We start from the raw sequence: 20,419 nt of genomic DNA on the forward strand, positions 1-20,419 counted from the left end.
TACATGTCACAATACCTGGTGATATAAAATATCATTTAGACCAACATGAACTCCCTGCATTCTCTGTTCCTTGTACCATCAGTATCCTGTGGTGAGTCAGATAGCTTTGCTTTTACCCTGGTAGCATTCAACTCATTTTTTTTCCAAATCATTTTTGCAAACCTATGAAATTATTCTGTAGCAGGAGAAGGAAAAGGTGTCTTAAATCATTCCAGATATGTTAACTGGGAAAGGGTTAATTTGCCCTCAGGAGCTGCTATGTAACTGAGTCCAGCTGGGAGAGTCAGAGTTTCCAGCCAATGGGACTCACCCCTACAATACAATGCATCTATCTTGTGTTTCTTACTTGTTGTCAGTTATTGGAGTTTTTCCTGAACTGGAATTACACTCCTGCTCCTTTCATACTCTCCCACTGAGTCTTAAATAATTGTATTCCACACCAAAGTCAGAAAATAACAGTACAGTGGTGTGCTTTTTATCCCTGAAAATGTTACTTTGGACAACTTTGAATTGTGTATAGAAAGACCTCTGATGCAGCAAAACTAGGAAACTTTTAAAAGATAAGATTTCCCAAAGAACTTTAGGGTATAACATGCTTTGGATTGCTTTTACCTGAAAGCCTTCTCCTACCTTTGTGTTCTCACCTGTGCACTCAGTCTTCAGCACATTTTCTTGCACAGAAAGAGCAGAAAAATATCTCAACCTTAAACTGCTCCTTCCTGCCTAAGGCATTTCAAGAAGCAAGTATTGATTTTCCCTGCATCCTGATTAGACTCTCTCCTTAGCTATTCCTCTTCTCTAAGGCCACTCAAGGCTTGAGGGCTGAAGCACAAATTCTTTAATTTCTCCTTTAGAAGAGCCAGGTGTGTTTTCTCAGCTCAAGCAAAGCCTCTGTGGTTGCGCCAATATATTGGTATGGAAGAGGTGGCACTTCTGAGGGGTTTTTTGTTGGTTGTTTTTTTTTTCCCTGGAGGAGATCCACCCACAGTCCCTTTGAAGGCTACTGATAAGATGAGAGAGAGACTAAGCCTAGCCTGTAAAAACACTGCTTAGGAATCTCTGCTTTGGCTGTTAGGTTCTGATAGGAAGCAAGAGAGTGGAGTGGTATCTGTCAACATGTCGTTCAAGTCTCAGTAACTTTTACACTTCGCTTAGATCTTTGTGCCTCATTTTTTCCAGTGAGGTTCTGTCTCATGTTTGTGTTGGCAAAGCTCTTGGTCTTTCTTGCATGCTTGTGAAGTTCTACCTCCGAGTGACATAATGTTCCTGCATTGTTCAGCTAGCAGAATAGTATCAGTGGTGTGCCCTTCTGCTCTTAGTGTGTTTAAAAAAAAAAAAACAAAACTAAAAAAAAACCTAACAAGTTTTAGACAAATTTAAGAATACAACAGGTGGACCTTTAACTTTTTTAAGGTTTTAATTAGCATATATGCACTAACTTGTCATTTAAGGTCTGACTGGGGATAAGAACTTGCTGTACTTTTTAAGGAGAACTTCAACACATTTCTCAAGATTGGGAATGTGCATATGCCTTTCTTGTAACTAAAGCTTCTATAGATTCAGGCTTACTTTACCCATCCAACAATCTTGATAATTCCTTGGAAGAGCTTGGCCACAACCCTGCCTTTTGTAGTACCCTTTGGCATATTTCATGCCAAAGATAGAATGGATGGATGCAGTAAGGGTGAGATCTCAAAGCTATTTGGCAAAAGACAGAACACACATTCTTCTTCCCATGTCTCCATATGAAGCCAAGTAAGTCTGTTTTTCTAATAGTCTGGTAACAATACATGGAAGATCAATGTCCCATTAATGAGAAGCCTGTTCTTGAGGATACTTGCTCAAAACTGTGATTGGATTGAAAGAAATGGGGTTTTTTTCAGTGTGTTGACAAGGTCTGTGCAGAACTGTTCCATCAGAAGAAAGGTCAAGATAACCAAATGAAGAGTTTTTGGTCTAGTTTATGCAAAACCAGTTTTATAATTTTATAGATCTGTCAAGCCTGATATGCTGAGGGACCACCACATGCTTAGAGACCATTGATGGTGCCATTGCTTGTTCTGAATGCAAGTGAGGTCCAGCCCAGCCTGACTTTTCCTGACATCTCATCTATGTTTGAATGTCACATTGGTATAATAATGTAGGTGAGAAGGCAGTTGTTCCTTTTTGAAAGAGTGTAACCTATCACAGCCCAGTTACTGTAGTATAAAAGGAATATACAGAATCCCTTACCTGCTCAACAGTAGTTACACTGTGATAACCCGTATGCTTGTAAAACTGACCCCGTTAGTAAAGTTTACTTTTCAGGTTACATCAATAAAATTACAGTGATAACTGTGTCCCTCAGAGGAGATATGCCCTTAGTTAATTCACACATTATTGATGGCACATGTTCTACAAAAGAAACCAGACGTTGATTTGCTAAATATATACCTCAGTTTCTGGGTAATTCTACCTCATTTACAGCAAAAATTTACACAGGCTGTTCCCAAACAGAAAGCACATCTGCATGACAGAAAAAAAAGGTGTGAAAGTACAGTGTGTTAGGGCAACAGGCAGAGTGGAGGTGTTGCCATGATGACCGTCATTACCAGCAGCTTTCAGGCAATGTCACCACATTGTCATTGCTGTCATTACCCCTGCTAGCCAGGTAGCTATGCCAACACATTTTCCAGTTACCCCTTCATTCTTCTTTCTAAGATACCCAGAGATAGGATACTGGGCTGTTCTTTCAGTGTTTGATGTAGATTTGGGAACTAGCTAAGTGGGAACTGGATTGTCAGGAATACGCATGTCAAGCTGCTGAGCATGGATCTATTGCAGTTTACATTCACGGCATAATCCAGTCCAATCTGCGTTGGGCTTTATGTGACCAGAGCTCAAGTGTGTTTCGGCCATCTCAGGCCTCTGCCATCCCTCTATATGGGTTGTCCTTGTCAGCAGTGCAGGTGCACAAGCCTTAAATGCTGCTTATGTCTGACTTAGATGAAATAGGGTTTGGGTACAGTTTAGTTTTTGCTAAGTTATATGTATGTATTGAGCTTGAGTTCCAGTCACTGCTTGATAGCTTTGGTCTTTTTCTGGAAGAAAACCATCAGGGCTAACTTTTCCTCAAGAGTTTAAGCTGCAATTAGTGAACCTGTAGAAGAAGTACAGTTGTCCCAATTTATATTCTGATATTGGTTACAGCTAGGGTGGTAAGATGTCTATGTTTGGAACTCACATTTAGTCTGCAGGTTCTTGGATTATTTATTTATTATTCTGAGACACCTTTAAGGATATCAGAACACCAGGAAATACTATCCTTTTATTCGGTAATTTTTTTCTACCTCCTTAAAAAAGGCAGAAACAAAGTAGTTACTTGAACAACCTTTTTGGATCTCTGTTTTAGTTTTAATGGAGCTCTGTGTTCCTTCGCCTTCAGCCAACCATAAGCATATTCAGCATATAGGAAACTTTATTGTTAGTAGTAGTATTCTCCACAGTTTAATATTCAATATTTCTACTTGCTCTTCTGCTCTTTTATACATCTTGATTCTACTTAGGTTTTATAGATCTCCCAACCTTCATTCTCCCTGGATTATATAATGCAATGTGTCAGTGCCATGCATGGCACTCCAGTTACCTCAGCATTTCCATTATAATTCTATGTTTTGAGGGATTTATAGGCTAGCAGTAAAAATCTCTTTCTTGGCTAAACCTTGAAACAGCAGTTTCTAGTCATTTAAAAAGAAAACAAACCTTTTTTTCCTCACTTCTGATTTTTTTCTGGCAACCATTTAGCAGTGGTGTTTGCACTGCAGGATCCTCATAAACAGCAAGTGTAGATTCAGTATGTAGCCAGTGGTTAATCTAATAATGTTCTTTTATTTTTATATCCTTCAAAAATGCATATTGTCCCCTCATCATGTGTATGATGTCATTGCCTCTTTGCCAACCTTTCAGGAGCCTGTAGCCATCAGCCTTTGGGGCCTCAAAAAGGTGCAGTTTGGTCTCTCTCCTTTATTTGCAATGTGGATGACTTTTACAGTGTTTGTTTGTTTGTCTGTTTTTTAAAAGTTGTCTTTCTTTATATCTAAGCCTAATAACTTACTATCTGCTTCTGTGTTGCAGAGCTACAAGTTTATCACAATCCAAAAGACATTGGCTATATATAACTATCTAGAATAGCAAGGCTATTACCAAAAAAAAAATAAATTTGGAAGGGATATTAGATCTCATGCTTTAATGCTTAAGTGATTTGCTGTTAGAGAATAGGCTATTAGAGGACCTATGGGTGAGTTATACTTTGCCAATCACTAGGGATCCCTGTATTTTCCTTAGAAAGGTCTAGTAGCAGTCACTCTTAGAAATGAATTGCTGAGCCAGATACACTTCCAGTTTTATCATGTAGGGCAGTCCTCTTCCCCTGGCTCCAGGCCAAAGGATTGTATGGATTCTAAGAAACATGGTTGTAGGCTCACGTTTGTGGAGATGAATTATTATTATAGCCTTTAAGTTAAGCAATCAGCTTTAAAGGCATCTTTACAAATACATATCCACTGATTCAAACAGACAAAAAGCCTTTATCAGTAAGTGATTCGCTGACTGGTTGCATGCCTGAGTTCTGGGTCTGGAGATGACTAACTCTGCTTTTCCCATCTAAAATAAAATACTGCTGTGCACTGAATTGTCTTTTGCCAGTTGCTGTTATATTTCAGGCCTGAAATAATTCTTTCTGTTAGTGCAAATTCCTGTTTCGGTCATTGCAAGCTAAGCATAGTAGTGTATAGTGGAGTGAAGAAACCCCTTTTTTACTAAATTTCACTGTATTTCATGTTTTTTTACCATGTCATTTGTGCCATTTCATGCCAGTAATTTTACTGTTTTACTTTCTTCAGGGCAATTCTTGCTCACAATTGGCACTCATTTCCTAGTGCTACTTTAGAGTTTTAAATATTCAGCCATTCTCTCGTGACCTAGTGATTTTCTTCCCCATAATCTTTAGACATCATTCATGTGCTTGAGACATGAAGAAAACATCCTTCAACACTAAAAACTACATGTAGTGAAGGGGGAATTCAGGTTTTCAGATTTGTATCACCATCTGGGGGGAGGGGAAAAAAAAACTGCCGAGGCAGGCAAGTACTGTTTCATATTAACATCTATCGTCAATGAAGAGGTAAAAATCAAAGCCCCTGTGTGTGAGGCAGGGTTAGTGAACTGCCAGTGATTCTCCCAGCAACTGACACAAAGGAATCTGTGAGTATCAAAGCTGAGGCAGCAAGCTTAGTGTCAGCTCTTGCCTAGGGAGTAGAAGAAAACATCACTTTGTCTCTGCTTTCACTGCTTAAACACACACATCATTCACTAGTAACCATTTACTCTGCTGTCAAAACTGTTTCAAGAGAGTGCTACATTTGATTAATAGTAAAATGCATGCAAAAGGAAAAAAAGTCTGCTTCCCCTGAGGTACTTAGTTGGGGAGAATTTCTGCGTGCACTTCTTAATTTTCCCATCCTATAAATATGCCTGTAATTTTCCAGAAGTGCTCTGTTGCTTCTAGTAAAGTCATTTTTATTAGAGAGCCTGGTGCACTCATCCTAATTCTAGTTAATGCTCTCTCTCTTTCTCTCAGTGAAGCACATTATGGCATCCTCAGCCTCTTGTACTAACAAAAAAGTGACCAGCACAACCATGTGTGCAGTACATGATTCATAGTGCTGCTTTCTGAATTGTCCAGTGGGTAATTGCAGTACAAAAACCAGAGAAACAGATGTAGACCCTAAACCTTGGCTGTAAATTTTTGTTTTATGATTATGGGTTTCAAATGTGCTATGTCACACTGACAAATATACAGTAACACCAGAGGAAATAGATTTCTGACTTGAACTTGTGCTTTTTATTTCACTTATAGCTAAGAATATGTTTATTGTAAAGTTTCTGCTATCAAAGTCTGAGAGAAAACAGATCAAAGCACTGAAGTGAAACCACAATTTCTTTGCATGGACAAAGTCAAAGTTATTGGAGAGTTGTTGCCTCCTCGCACCTCTGTGGGCGCTGGGTAGGCATTTAAAATATGTGGCAATGCTTAAGGTTTCATTACATTTGAACTAGAGGACTGTTCGTTAGCACAATAATTATTATTAGTCCTGATCTAAGTTAGAAAATACTCCCCATTTTATGTATGTAGCTTTTCCTGATACTCTGTTGAAGAAAAACAATTATCGTGCTATTTTAAAGTGAAATAAGAGATGCATAGGTTACTGTATTGTAGAAATAGTGTGTGAGCAAGCCATTGGGCTGTTTGAGGAATTTTTAAATTTCATGTGCATTTAATAATAAATATAAGCATTAGTGCAACTATTATTTGTAACAAAGCATGATGAGCTACCTGGCTCATTTTCATACAGTGAGAAAAAGCAGTCCTTTTCCAATTCATACACCCTTAAGCATCACTTCCCGACATTTACTTTCAAAAGTTGCCACTGTACATTTTGAGGTACAACCAACAAGTGTTATTTTTGAATATGGTACTATAAGACTGCTAATGGGATAAGCATAACTGTATTTCTGTTTGTCTGATTCTGTTTACTTTTAACTCACATAGGCAACATGTTTTTCTTGGCATAAGCTTAAACTGTTCCAAGAACCCTGGTCCCCACAAAAAGCTGTTTTCTCCCTAAATTGGAGACTGAAAAAAACATACTGTGTTTTGTGTCATCCTTTCCAGTTATTTTTGTGGTGATACATTACGTATTCCAAGTTTCTCGTGCATCCTGTGTCGTCTGGTTAGAAAATAACTGTCTGTTAATTTAGCTTTGCTATTCCAAACAAAACTGTAGCAATGTAGCCAGCCAAGATTTGAAAAAAAAAAGAAAAAAAAAAAAAGAAAAAAAAAGAAAAAAAGTTTAGCCACTTTTCCACTTGGCTATTTTAATGCAACAAACACTGTTTTGCTGTGCTGAAATAGTTTAAACAAACCTTCCCTGAAGGATGGCTTTTTCAGTAAGTGTATGCTGTGCATAAATTTTAGATTAGAGAGTGTCAGGGGCTTCTTCAGCTGCAGGAGTTCAGGCTGGGGGAGGACACCCCAAAGGGCTGAGAAAGTCCTTAAAAAGTTCTTTAAAAAGACGCTGTTAAACTCCAGCATTTGTAACTCTTCTGCCTGAAGGGAAGAGGGAAAGAGAGGCTGCCTGCTGCAGGGACAACTATAGCTCTCCCGTTGAGGGGGGAAGGAGGCTAAGAAAAACTTTTGTTTTAATCTCTTCAAAAGGATTCACTTCCAGATTGCAGCAGGTCTTTTTGCTGGCCGCTGGTTTTCAATGTGGGTATATCAGTTTCAGAGAACAAGTGCGTGTGCTGTGTGGGGGATTTGTTTTGTGGTTTGTTTTTTTTTTTTTTTTTTCCTAAATTCTTGAATCTGTGTGAAAAGTTTTGTTAATACAATCTGCAGGCATTGTCAGAGAGCTTTCGGTTCATCAAAGGACTTTTTGTGGAGAGGGGACACCACATCCATTAAAGTGGCTGCGCAGGTCCCAGGGTGAGTCTCTCTGCAGCATTTCTTTACGGTCACCAGTGGTGTGCCATGCCTGCTCCATGTGCCCCTCTCTGCCCAACTTCTGTCTTGGGCTTTGCAAGAAATGGGCAATAATCAAGTGTTCCATTTTCTAATTTCTGCACCTGAGCTTGCTTTGGAGCGGGGAAGCGAGGCTCCCGTGTGCCTTGCTCTTGGATGATGCTCACTGCTGGGGCTGAGGTGGCTTGGCTTATTCATTTAAAATTAAAGCATGCATGTGGTTATTGAGCTCATGTCCTTCCCACTGGGGCGGAGGGAGTGTTCCCAGGCTGTTGTTTTTAATTTTTAAATTGTCCATAGGAATAAGAACTGGTGGAAGCCTCCATGGAGTCTTTCTCGGTGAGCAAGATATTTGAGAAGGTAGTTAGCTACCTAAAAATCACCGAGCTCTCTGCTGGCTTCATGCAAGCGGTGGGCCCGCACAGGGCTGGCTGTGGCATCGTGGCCACAGACTTGGGAAGCTTTTGACACCTAGAGCGGCCATCAGGGAGGGCTGTCGGCAGTGTGGTTTAGCACGGACCTTAGTGGGTGGGAGCGGCCCCTTGCCTTCGGAGGGGCTGTGAGGGCTTGGCCGGGGCCGCCTGCCCCAGGGAGGTCTCCCGGCCCAGCACCATGGGCTGGGTCCTGTTCCCCATGGATCAGCTCGTGGCCTTTCTCCCCTCCCGGGGAGCTGGGGCTCATTAGCCCTCTGAAAGCTGATACAGCCCCTCCGGGGCCACACGAGCGGCCCCAGCCCCTCGCTGCTAATCAGAGACAGGCAGGACCCGGCGGCGGCGGGGCTGGGGAGGGAGAAGAGGGGATGCGTGGCTGCTTCCTGCCCTGGGCTCAGTGGTGGGGACAGACCCTCCCGGGCAGTGCCAAATCTGCCCCATCGGGGAAAGCAGGGAGCGCTGGGTGACTTCGGAGCCAGTGTGAGGGACGGATGGTGCGTAGAGATGGGGCCTGACCGCCCCTCACCCCCAGAGGGGATGCGCCCCTGCGATTCCCCGCTGGGAATGGGGCTGGCACCGGCCTCAGTCCCTGCGGGTGGTATTGAGCGGGGTGCCCGCCGGCGAGTGTCGGGACAGCGCCAGGATGAGGCTGCTCCCGAGCCCAGCCCGCCAGCCCAGCAGCTGGGGCGAAGCCCGTGTCCCTGGCTGTGGAATAGCGGCAGCGCCTGCGCCTCGCTCGCGGCCTCTCCGGGGAGGAAAGGAATGTGTGTGTGTGTGTGTGTGTGTGTGTGTGTGTGTGTGTGTGTGTGTGTGTGTGTGTGTGTGTGTGTGTGTGTGTGTGTGTGTGTGTGTGTGTGTGTGTGTGTGTGTGTGTGTGTGTGTGTGTGTGTGTCTATCTGTGTGAGGCTGGGAGGGGGGCACAGAAGAACTTTCAGCAAATTGAGCTGGAATTTTCAAATTCTCCGTTCCCTGCAGCCGCTGAGAACACCGCTGTTTTACTTCCCACCCCCTTCCCCTCCTCCTCGTTGTTGTGTTTGGCTTTTTTTTTTTTTTTTTTTTTTTTTTAAATCACTTTATTTTTCTGGATCTTTTTGTAAGTTGCGCTCCCCGTCCGCACCCGCCCGCTCGGCGGCCGCGGGGCGACTCCGGCAGGGCTGGGGCTCGCCTTTGCCTGCCCGCCCGCCTGCCTGGCTTTTTTGCAGGGCTGCTGGGAGTTGTGAAGGCGTGTGAGAATCCTGGGAGCTGGTGATGTCAGACCGCTTGGGTCATTTGAAGGTTAGCAGCCTGGGAAGGGTTCACGGAAAGTTCACTCGCATATATTAGGCAATTCAATCTTTCATTCCCTGTGACACAAGTAGTAGGAAGTGAGCTGTTCAGAGGCAGAAGCATCTATTCACGGCCGAGGGGGATCCCGAGCCTCCACCGGAGCTGTTTTATCCCGGGGAGGTGGGCGATTGGCACGGCGTGGGACGCGGCACACACCCGGCGAGCGCCCTAGGAGCTGGACTGACTCTCAAGAAATTTTGGGGGGAAATTGATGGTAGCTAAAACTTGGAATGCGGCTCGCATCCCCCCATCTTGCTGGATTGGCTGGGCAGCCTGGAAAATGGTAAATGATCATTTGGATCAATTACAGGCTTTTAGCCGTGTTGTCTGTCATAATTCATGATTCTGGTCTGGGAAAAAGACCAACAGCCTACGTGCCAAAAAAGGGGCAGAGTTTGATGGAGTTGGGTGTACTTTTATGTGCCATTTTCCTCCACACCTAGAGGAAAGCACTTTTGCAGGCATTCTGTGCAGGGGGAATCATGTTTGACTGTATGGACGTTCTAGCAGTGAGCCCTGCTCAGATGCTGGATTTCTACACTGCGAGTCCGTCTTCCTGCATGCTCCAGGAGAAGGCTCTCAAAGCATGCTTCAGTGGATTGGCACAAACAGAGTGGCAACACCGGCACAGTGCTCAATGTAGGTCCCAACTGTTATTTTTCCACTTTAAAGCAATTACTATTATTATAATTGTTGTTGTTGTTGTTACTTATTTTATTTATTTACTTGCATGTATTTAAAAAAGAAAGACTGGTAATTAAGCGCAGAGGTAATGAGGGGTGGGGTGAGTTTTTGTGCAAAATGTGGTTTGCAAGCTTTTTTTTTTTTCTCCTTTTGGCAAGAAAGGAAAAAGGAAAGAAGCACCGGACTTCTTTCTGTTTATCCCTTCTCATGTGCCATATTGATCCTAACAACAGTTGTGGAGCCAAACAGGAACACATAAAATCGTAATGTAATACAACAAATACTTGCAAAACTCCAACCAGTGAAAGATTAATTTACATAACACCTCTGTGGTAGCTTTTTTTCCCCCTCCCTCCTTAATCTAATTTTGTAGCACATTTGCTAATCAGGATGCGTGTTGTCTTGAAGTGCATTTTAACAGAGCAGCCAAGCAATTAAAATGTTAATCTCTACAGTTCTTGCAAAGATGTGGGACTGCAGTGGGTAGGTGCCATTCCAAAAATCAGACAGTAGTTAAAAGTTTCCGAAGAAAAGGCAATATTTCTTTGTACTGACCTTACTGCCACCTTTCTTCTTCACTTTGTTGCTCTAAGAAGTTGCTGTTTTGCTAGAAAACTACTTACTGTGAACACCCTTTGAGTTTAACCATCAATTATTTCTATACCTTGAGATTCAGACAGCGATGCACTGTTAACAGAGGAGTGAGAGTTAGTGGTGGGACACTTCTGAAAATGTGATGCTATGTTATAGGGTCTTGATTTGTTGCTGAAATATATAGATGATAAACAAGAGCATTATTTTAACACCCCAGTTTCGAGTTTGAGAAATGACAAAAAGTGCCAGAAAACATCACCTTATACTATGCTTAAAAGCTTGCAGGATGCTTCACTGCTCTGACGGTGATTTAGATAAATGACTTGGCTATCTATCAAAATGTTTTTAGCACGCTCTCGGACACTTCAGTACACCATTAACTGTATAATGCTGTTGGAAGTTTCTGTTTTGCGGTATGTTAAAAAGTTAACTAGGAATTAGAAGAGTTCTCCCCTCGACATTTCAAAGGGGTGGAGTAGGTAATTGAAAAATAAATTTAAGAGTGTCTGGTGAAATGGTGTGTTTCACTCGGCTCAAAAGTTTTCAGACACCATATGACATTTGTGTGGGTTGAGTAATGAAAACAGAATTGTAAAAATCAGTGACTAGCAGCCTACAACACTGCAAATGTTTTGATGTCTTTACAATTAAAAGGAGACTGTGAAGTTCAGCATGGGATATTTCTTTTATTCACACTGTTTTCAAAATGCTTCAAACAAAATAAACAAACAAAAACAAAGCTTTTACTTCAAAATAGTGTTACTAGCTATGAGAGAGCTTCAGTTAGCAGAAACAAAAATCCAAACCAGATGTTTTACTAAAAAAAGCATTTTCCTTCTTTCATGGTTTAAACTTCAGTATAACTTCTGTGGTGATATTGCGGAAACTTGGAATTAAATAAACTTTCCTGGAGTAGGAGGCATATATTCTGTCGTTAAAAGCTTACACTTGCAAAATATTCTTTAAATAACTCCCAGCTTTAAAATGTCCTACTCTTTCTCTTGTGTGTTGTTAATACCTAGAAGCAGGATTCTTAAAAACAAAATATATGGTGTTTGTTCTTGGGCAAGTTAAACACAGGATTACCCTTATCAGAATGGAATGAGTGGTAAATATGTCATTTGCCTAGGGCCTGTGATAAGAGACAAGTGTTGATAACAGGAAAGTTTAGCTAATCAAAGAAACTCATATTAAAAGAGCAAATAAAAATACAGGAAAATGTATCCAGAAATCCAGTCTTGTAACTTTGTGAGCAGTAAGGATTAATCTTCACTGCATGGGCACTGAAAATCGGGCTGAAACCTGAATCATAATACAGTGGCTGTAATTTGAACTGTGAAAGTTAATGGTATAGAAATGTGGAAAAACAATTTAGTTAGAGTCCAAATTAAGATTTCTGTTTGAAATCTTAGAGCAGATTTTGTTTTCAGTTTTGAGGAAAGTGTAAGCAGTTTGTGCATGAGTAAATATACAAACAAATTATGAAATACTAAAATTCTCTCAAAGTGTAAGATTTTTGTCGTGCATCTCGTGAAAATATGACAGAACTAGAATTTTTGCAGTCCAGAAAGCTTTTAATAGTTTAAAGGTTGCTCCAGTGCTTATAAATACAAGGATAGCAATATTTTATTCTAACTTTAGCATTTCCGATTTCTCCATTTTTAAGAAGACCTTTGTGATTTGATGTAATGTAATAACAATCTAATTTTGTAATTGTTAGAAGTGTGATAGGGTTTTTTGGTCTAATTTGTTTAATTTTTGGCTCTGCAAAAAACCCCCAGTACACCTGCAGCCATTGCCTTAGGCCTTAGAAATATTGCTTTGATAGAGACGTGATTGTAGAGTAAAAGGTAAATGGTTGTTGAGGGAATAGTACATGGGTAGTGCAAACTCAGAGCAGGCCAGTAACAATCCCAGACAGTATCAGGGTTTCAACTGAAATGCTGGCAAAATTGGCCATTGCAGGGTTTAGGGCAGAATGCTGTAGGTCTCCAACTTCAGCACATCTTCCGTTCGTTAATCCTGTTACAATTCACTAAGCTAGTGCACTCCTGCAGCATCATGAATTTTCTAGTCCATGAGGGTCTGCAAAGTGAAAATAGAGGATAAGACACAACCTAAACATGACCTTAACTTGTGTGGTATTTTTTTTCCTCTCCCCTGTGGGAGGAAAAACCTGCCCTGGGTTTGCAACGCAACTGTTAGCCACTGTATATTGTGCGGTGTGTTACAAGAACGCAAAAAAATCCCCCTGATTTTGCGCTCATATGAGTTTATGTTTTATGTGATTCTAGTTATATTGTTTTAGATTTAAAATGAGATTGTATGTTTGCAAAGAAAATTGTGGACTCAGAAATGGGACTAGAACCAGCTTTAATCATAATTTGTTCTCGCGCCTTTTGTTGTAAGATAAAAATCAGGTCAGTATAATCAAATTAGACAAGGATAGTTCTTAAGAGGACAAAAGAGTTAAGATTGCAAGAATGAGTAATTTATCGTTTCTTAAGTAAGTTAGAATATTCTACTCCCTCATAGTGCAGTGGCAACAAATACTGAGAGAAAACCAGTAACTTTTGGTAAAACGTGAGCTAACTAAATACTGCAGAAGTGGGAACAGGACAGGTCTTGAGAGAGGAGCTGCAAAGAATGGAGATCTGACCTTGGAAAAGCCTATTAAAAAAAGTCTTCATTAGTCTTCATTAATTAAACAGGCAAAAAAACAAATGAGCAGGCCCAAAACAAGAGTAAGTTTGTTTGGCAGTATGTAGTGTTTCAGCTAATTATATCAAGTAGATGACTACTGCCTACTGCATTTCCTTAGGGTTAGAAGCATAGAAAATTTGATAAAATCAAAAGTTATGGACATGGCAGTGGAACACTCTGGGATGTCGAGGCTCACATATATACAGTATACAGTTCTTATTTCAGTTTGGTAGGAAGTGTTTGCCTAGAGAGGAGCTAGCGGGTGTTAACTTTCAGAAAGTTCATGAAGATAGGACTCCCGAAAGCATGCGTTTTCCTTCAAAATTCTGGATTATTGTGATGTTTGGGTCAGATTCTGTCTCTGCAAGTACTGGAAACATCTGTGTTTCACAAAAAAAAAAAAAAAAAAAAAAAAAAGCTCACTACTTTATTTTCTTTCATCTTTCTGAATTAAAAAACAAACATTTTGAAGTGAAGGACTTGTAATCTGCATTCCCAAGTATCAAATTGCTGCAGGTGTGTTTGCTAGTGCCCAGAAGGCAAGATCTGTTTGAACCAGGTTATTTTCTTTGAAGTTCCTCTATAAACTTTACAGCTAAATGGCTAGGACTGATTTGCTTAGGGATAGAGTCTTTGTTTAAATTTTTATATGTCTAGCTTAATGCTCTGAAATATGTGATGAAAAAATGTTTGTTTCTGATCCACTTCATAAAAAAAAATAAATAATTGTGTGGGGATATTTTTCTTCTGAAATAACTGAAAGGGGAAAACTATTCTCTACGTAGACTGTGATGCAGTTAGTCTGATTCGGCTGCTGGCACAGGAAAACTCTAATGGACACGCACCACTGTCAAAAACTCCTACAGACAAAAAAGATGAGAGGCTTTCGCTGGTGAAGTCAGGGTGGGATAAGCTTGGAGGAAAAAGCAATGTATCTTTGGGTGACTCCCTGCTTGCCTAATGAGTCTGTGCAGCAAAGGTGCAACTTGTCAGAACAAAGCCAGGCTTCTGAGGCGATGCCTTGAAGAGGGTTACGGTGAAGTTAAGGAGTTGAAAGAGGGAGATAGTGTTTCAGACAGCGAAGTTAGTCATCCTCACATCCAGTTAAATCCCTACTTACTGCTGAGCGGTTTTTGTTAACCATGTGTGCGTCACGCCAGCCCGGCCAAGCCGAGGGGCTTTGCCCGGGGGAGCGAGGCGCCCTGCTCGGCGGATTACGGTCCCACCTCCCCGAAACACGCCAAGTGACTGGTTTTGCTCAGGTCTGATTTATATACCGCCCTTTACGCAGCCGATGAAGTGCGGCTGTGTTACACAGCCAGCATTTAGATTTGGGAGCGGGGCTGTGAAAGACACATTGTGCTCGGTGGACTGCTGTCTGCCGCGGTCGGCCACGCTATGCCCCGTCCTATTGAGACCTCAAAAGCAGAGCGCAGCTGTGATGAGTTTCCAGATCTGTTTGGCCGTGGGGACCGGCCCTGGTATGCGTGCGAGCCGGGGGGAACATCCCTCTCCCCTCACGGTTTCTGCCTGGGGGGCTGGCAGCAGCTTCTGAGCAGTGAATTTACAGGGGCGGGCGGCTGGGGCCAAATTAGTTGTGGTTTCAGAGGGCTTTCCAGAGCTTTGCTAGGCTGTAGCACGCAGCCCCACGAGGAAGGATATCAGTTGATGTATAAAATGGCCAAGGAACTTCGGTAAATAGACTTTACCCTTCAAATCCAGAGGTCCTGGCAGCGGCTGTGCGGGAGGGTGGGGTTGTACTTTTCCCCTTCCTGTACTTGGACACTTTTGATTATCCAGACTTTCTGGGGCTGAGCAGGGCTGCCTAATAACAAAGCCTGCATAATATAATTGCCTAAATAGGCCTATTGTCCTTTTCAAGTCACTGTGCTGTGAAATCTTTCAACTTTTTGCTGAAAATATTGCATCTAACGTTTAGATGACTTTGTGGCTGCAGCGAGGAGGGGATCCTTTACCCTCATTTCTCATTGCCGAGTGGTTGAGAAGCTGATTCTATTCCTGCCCCCTATTGATGTTTACTCCTTTTGGGAAGCAAATATTTTAGCCCCTTCTGGCAGGGTAAACTGCCAAAAGTAATAGGCCTGGAAATACAAAGCTATGATTGATTTTGACCTTTGCTCATGTGCATGAAGTCTGTCCCCATGCACTGTGACCCATGCCACTTCTTGCTGAAATCCAAGCCCTTTCTAACCAAATGGAACCACAAAAATACAAGCCACAAAATGCTCAAAACTATTCTAAAGTAAGAGAATAATCATTTTTTCTGTGCTTCAGGAAAAAGTATAGACAAGAGGGTAACAAAACTGGATTTTCTAGCAGGCAAACCAGGAGTAATGTCTTACTGCTGCCACCTTTTTATGAGAACCATATTCCAGATATAAAAGAAACAAACTGCTATAATGTGGAAATGATTCTGTGCAGTTTTTTGGTCACAGAAATCCTAGCTGTTTCTCCTGATTGTAATCTGTAAACAACTTGCATCCAGACCCATGGATTTTAAACTGTCTTTTTCAAAATAATTGAAGGTCTGGGATTTTATTAATTTGTCGTTGCAAGAGCAAATATATTTCAAAAGTTAAGAATGTGTCAGAAACAGTAGCCTAAAGTTAGCATCCTAAATCCACATTTCATGGCTTCATTTCCAAATATGCTGAGCATCTAGGAGCTCCCTCAGCACTTTTTAAAACAGGCCATGTATTTGAATGATCAAATACTATTTAAAACCTTCATTTAATATTAAAAATGTTTACAGGACTGTTCCACTTCCCCCAAACTACATGAAAAAGTAATTAAATGACAGTGTTCGCAACATCAACAGTGAAAATAGAGACACTTATATGACAAAGTAGGACTTCCTTATAAAAACATATTAGTCTTTCCATAGATTTACAAATCAACTGAGTTTTTTCCTTGTATTTTGTCTGACTCACAGGTTTCTCTGATTTTCTGTTTGCTTCTCTGCAGTAAAATCTGCTCAGCAGATATTAATTGTGGTATAGATTTTAATAGCTAGATTATCTTCTTCATATACTCACTTATCATTTGCAGCTGCTCAGGATTGCTTTCCCAGTGGCAGTGAATTAATATGACTTTGGTCACTGTGCATTTTGCTTATTTGCAGGGAGGGAGGAGGGGAAATCTAGCTTTCTTCAGCTCATTTTAGTAATCTGAATAGGAGCGTAGAACTTGCATCATGTGACAGGGCAGCTCACCAGCATGAGGTCCCTGTGTGAGAACCTCCCTTGTACATGACAATCTGATAAGGATATCATGTGGTTTAGAAACACATTCCCACAATGTTCACTTCTTTGTCCCTTTATTTGGGAGTGGGTAGGAAAAAAACTTTCAACAAACTAGTGCTAGCCCTTATATAATTGACCCCACTTTCTTTTAGTGTTCTGTTTGAGCCTTGCAGCTTCTTCAAATACTTTTGTTAAGAGAGATGGAAATATAATCCAGCAAGTCTGTGTTAAAGAATCCTAGGCACAAAGTATAAAATATACCTTCTGTTCTCCTTGGACAAGGTGATTTTTCTTCCCCCTGCTTATGCCATATGTAAACTGAATATTATAAAACGATGTAAGTTAAATATACACATGCAGGTGACACTTGCATAGGTTTAATAGGTTAAAGCTTGAATGAGTATTTATAAATTCTCAGAGGGCTCTGGATCTTCACTGCTAAGGACATGATGTTAGAGTCCATCCATAGTTTGGAAGGATTTCCGTTTTATGCACTTTCAGTGACTTACATCTTACCCTCTAAGTGCATCCCCTAGGAAAAAAAGCAGAGAAATGTCTCGCAACAAAGAGATTTTTTTAGCACCGCTTAGTTTCTTTTAATGGTTTGGAGGATCTCTTTCCATTGAACCATAATATTTTTCTCTAGGCTCACATTGTATTTTTAGCAAGGATCTTTGAACAATAAAATGACAAATTAAGGATGTCTTTGTCTTTTACAGCCTTATCTAGTGAAGCACTTAAATGCACTCAACTCTCCACCCTCGATTTTAATAAGAGTTTTAGAGACAGAGTGGTTGTATGAGTGAGCCTTTGGTGTATTTACGTACTGATACTTTTAAGAAATACCAGTAAAAGTTCATGTCACTGTGCTGGATGTTCAGCACAATGAACATCCAGCATCTCCTCTTAAAAATAAAAAAGGATCATTCTTCTTTTAAAGATGCATAGCAGAGATGTGGAACAATTAAACATGTTCACCAGTGTTTCACCAACTGGAGACAAAAACCAGTTTGATTTAACACAGATTTCCTTCAGTGGGTGCTTTGATTATAGAAAGCCATTTGTGCCTGAAAGACAGAAACAGTGGAAGAAATGGTTCAGTTACTACTTCCCCAAAACCAAACACAAAAACCCCCCACAAAAAAAGAACAAAACCCAAACAAATCAAAAGAAAGCTAACCAAAAAAACCCAAAACAAACCCATCCCACCAAAACAGTTAAAGAAAAATCTCTTATATCCTGCATTTTTTTATTTTTATTTTTTTTTAATATGAATGCAGCTTGAGATAATTTCTTAAGTGACCATTAAACCACTCTGCTGGTCCTCTCTGCCAGGCTGGCTGATGACACAGCAGCACATCATATAGAGGTGTGTATCTCATCTCCTATGAGAGTTCCTTCATCTTCCAGTCCTGTACCAGAACCACTCCTTTGCCAGCTGGTGGCTGATACCAAGAGGATTTCTAGGTTCTTGCATGATAAGTTAATGTCACAGCATCTGAGTTGATTCAAGTACTTCACTTGTTCAAAAATACCAATTTGGGACCAAGGTGTTCAGGCACAGTGCAGCTCTGCCCTGGCTTTTGGGGGTCTCGGAGCCTCCAGCACTTTTGCTCAGGGACTGGTTGTGGGCAGAGCCCGAGGCAGGAAACAGGCTCCTCTGCCACTTTAATTCCTCATCTTCTACTCAAAAACTCCCAAGAAGACCAGGGCTGCTTGTCTTTCCAAGACTGAACATTCGCTCGCACATGAAGAAAAAGGAGTTGGAAAACTGTGTCACAGTGCCATCTGGCGATACCTGACACCCAGACCTCCCCTTGGGCAAGGGCTGGGGATCTGCAGGCACATGCTTCCCCCCAGGACCTTGGCTTAGGCACAGGGAAACGCCTGTGCCCCTCAAAGCTTGACTCTCGGGACTTTGCACTCCTCTCTGGGCTGCTCCAATCAAAGGTCCTAAATTCTCTACAAACTTTCCCTCCTTCACAGAGATCCACCCTCACTGATCCACCAGCCTGCGGGTTTTGGCTTAGGGCACAAGTGAAAGGACTGGCTAAAATGCCACGCATGGGTGAACTTTTTTATTGTTAAGATCAGGTCCTGAGCTTGGGGGTTCTTTCTTTGGTTTTAAGCCATTGTTCATGCTGCTGCCTTTCAACTTTTGGTCTGAAGAGGTTTTTCCTTTTCCCCCTCATCTTCCAGAGTAATCCTTAGCATTGCTTTGTTGTTTGAGTTTCCTCTTTTCGCTCAGCTGAGGAAGAAATTTTATTAGTTACTGGATGAGGGAGGGTATATGTCAAATCCTCCTTAGAGGTTAGCTGGAAAGTCTTGGACTTCATAAAGATTTTTCTGATTTTACTCCACACTTTGAACACTAAGGTGTAAAATGCAGAACAAATGGCAAATCACCTATGTCTTTCAGCATCTTTGATCAGGGAGGCTAACAGGCTACTTTTCCCAAGTCTTCATCCCCTGGTGAACCTCTGCCTTCCTCTCTCAGTTTGGAGAGCACATTCCAGCTGTGTTTTTCTAGTTGCACATATAGTCACATGCTATACAGGTTAGGTATGTGAACTGCTCATCTTTCTATGCTTTGTGCGTATTGCCACATTCACTTCTGACACCACACCAAGAAGGATCCATTATCTCCCTGAGGTTTTGAAAAGAAGGCTTCAGCTGCCTGCAAGAAGTCAGAGCTGACTCATATCCTTCTGTGTTTTTTGGTTTTTTTTGTTCTTCCTTCTCCGAATCCTTTCCTTTCTCTGTGTTTTGGTGAGGTCCTGGAAGACTTTGTGGTTAAAACATGAGCTGTGTGTTAGGATGCACTGAATGTCTGGAGGCAGTTTGGGAAAATAGCTGTTCCCTTCTCCCTGAAATGGAGTCCATTATGAACACTGCAATTGTTCACAGGGGCTGTTTTCACCTTCACCAAAATGTGAAAGCAGAGCTCAGCTACAGCGTGGTACACTGGCACTGCCCAGCAGTACTGTGTTTGTTATGCTTTTGCTAACTTGGATTTCTGTGCAGAACAAGAAAATACTTTGACAAAAAGAGGTTAGGAAGGAATGACGCAATGAAATGAGATTAAATCAGAGTATTGGTTTCCTTGGAACACACATTTGGCTTTTTATCAACAATCTTTTCCCCATTTTTCAAATAAACACATATTTTCACATGATAACTCTATTTGAAATATTAATCCTTCCAGGGCTGCATTACCTTTGTTTCTTCTTCAAAGTCCATTACTATGAAAAGGTTGCTGTTCCTTAGGCTGTTTCAGCTTCAAAAGAATTTTAGGGCCTGGTCTATTGGAAAGCTTGGGGGTATAATTAGTGAAAATGGAAATAGATGCAAGAGAAATTTAGTTCCTGATGTTTTAATTTAGTGTGGTACTACCATGTGTCGTTGAAGAGGATTCTTAAAGGCAAACATAATTATTTCATTATGGTCTTCAGAATGCTTTCATTGGTCTTAATGACAATAAGCTGCATAAGGAGTCATACATTTTAATTAGACCTTCTTATATTTACATCAGATAAATAACAAATAATTGATGAAAAATAAGTCTTCTGAATGGATGATTTCACACAGAGCTCTGGTTACAGTTTAATGATAAAATATTTCTCTTATTGTTTTGCATTTTAATTATGCAGCATTACTACTTTAGCAGATATCTCAAAATACTGTTTTTTCATCCATTTCATTAGATTCACAACTTATTTATATGAATCCAAAGAGAGAAGGTGTTTTTCAATATATATATATATATACCTGAAAATCTGCTTCCAGCTTTCATTAATTTCAGTGTGAATTAATTTCTTACATACTTCCTTTTTTTGTTTTTGTTTTTGTTTTGTTTTTTT

General features: G+C 41.0%; 1 protein-coding gene across 1 annotated transcript in view; it reads left to right on the top strand.

The window, feature by feature from the left end:
* Window positions 1-8,548: 8,548 nt before the first annotated feature.
* Window positions 8,549-20,419, top strand: part of RARB (retinoic acid receptor beta) — a 92,395-nt gene continuing 80,524 nt past the window's right edge. Inside the window, exon 1 of the mRNA XM_058832580.1 lies at window positions 8,549-9,954. Coding sequence (XP_058688563.1) covers window positions 9,798-9,954 — 157 coding nt within the window. The 5' untranslated portion in view covers window positions 8,549-9,797. The remainder of the gene's footprint in view (window positions 9,955-20,419) is intronic.

Source organism: Poecile atricapillus, chromosome 2 (assembly GCF_030490865.1).
Source record: "Poecile atricapillus isolate bPoeAtr1 chromosome 2, bPoeAtr1.hap1, whole genome shotgun sequence".
Taxonomy (NCBI): Eukaryota; Metazoa; Chordata; class Aves; order Passeriformes; family Paridae; genus Poecile; species Poecile atricapillus.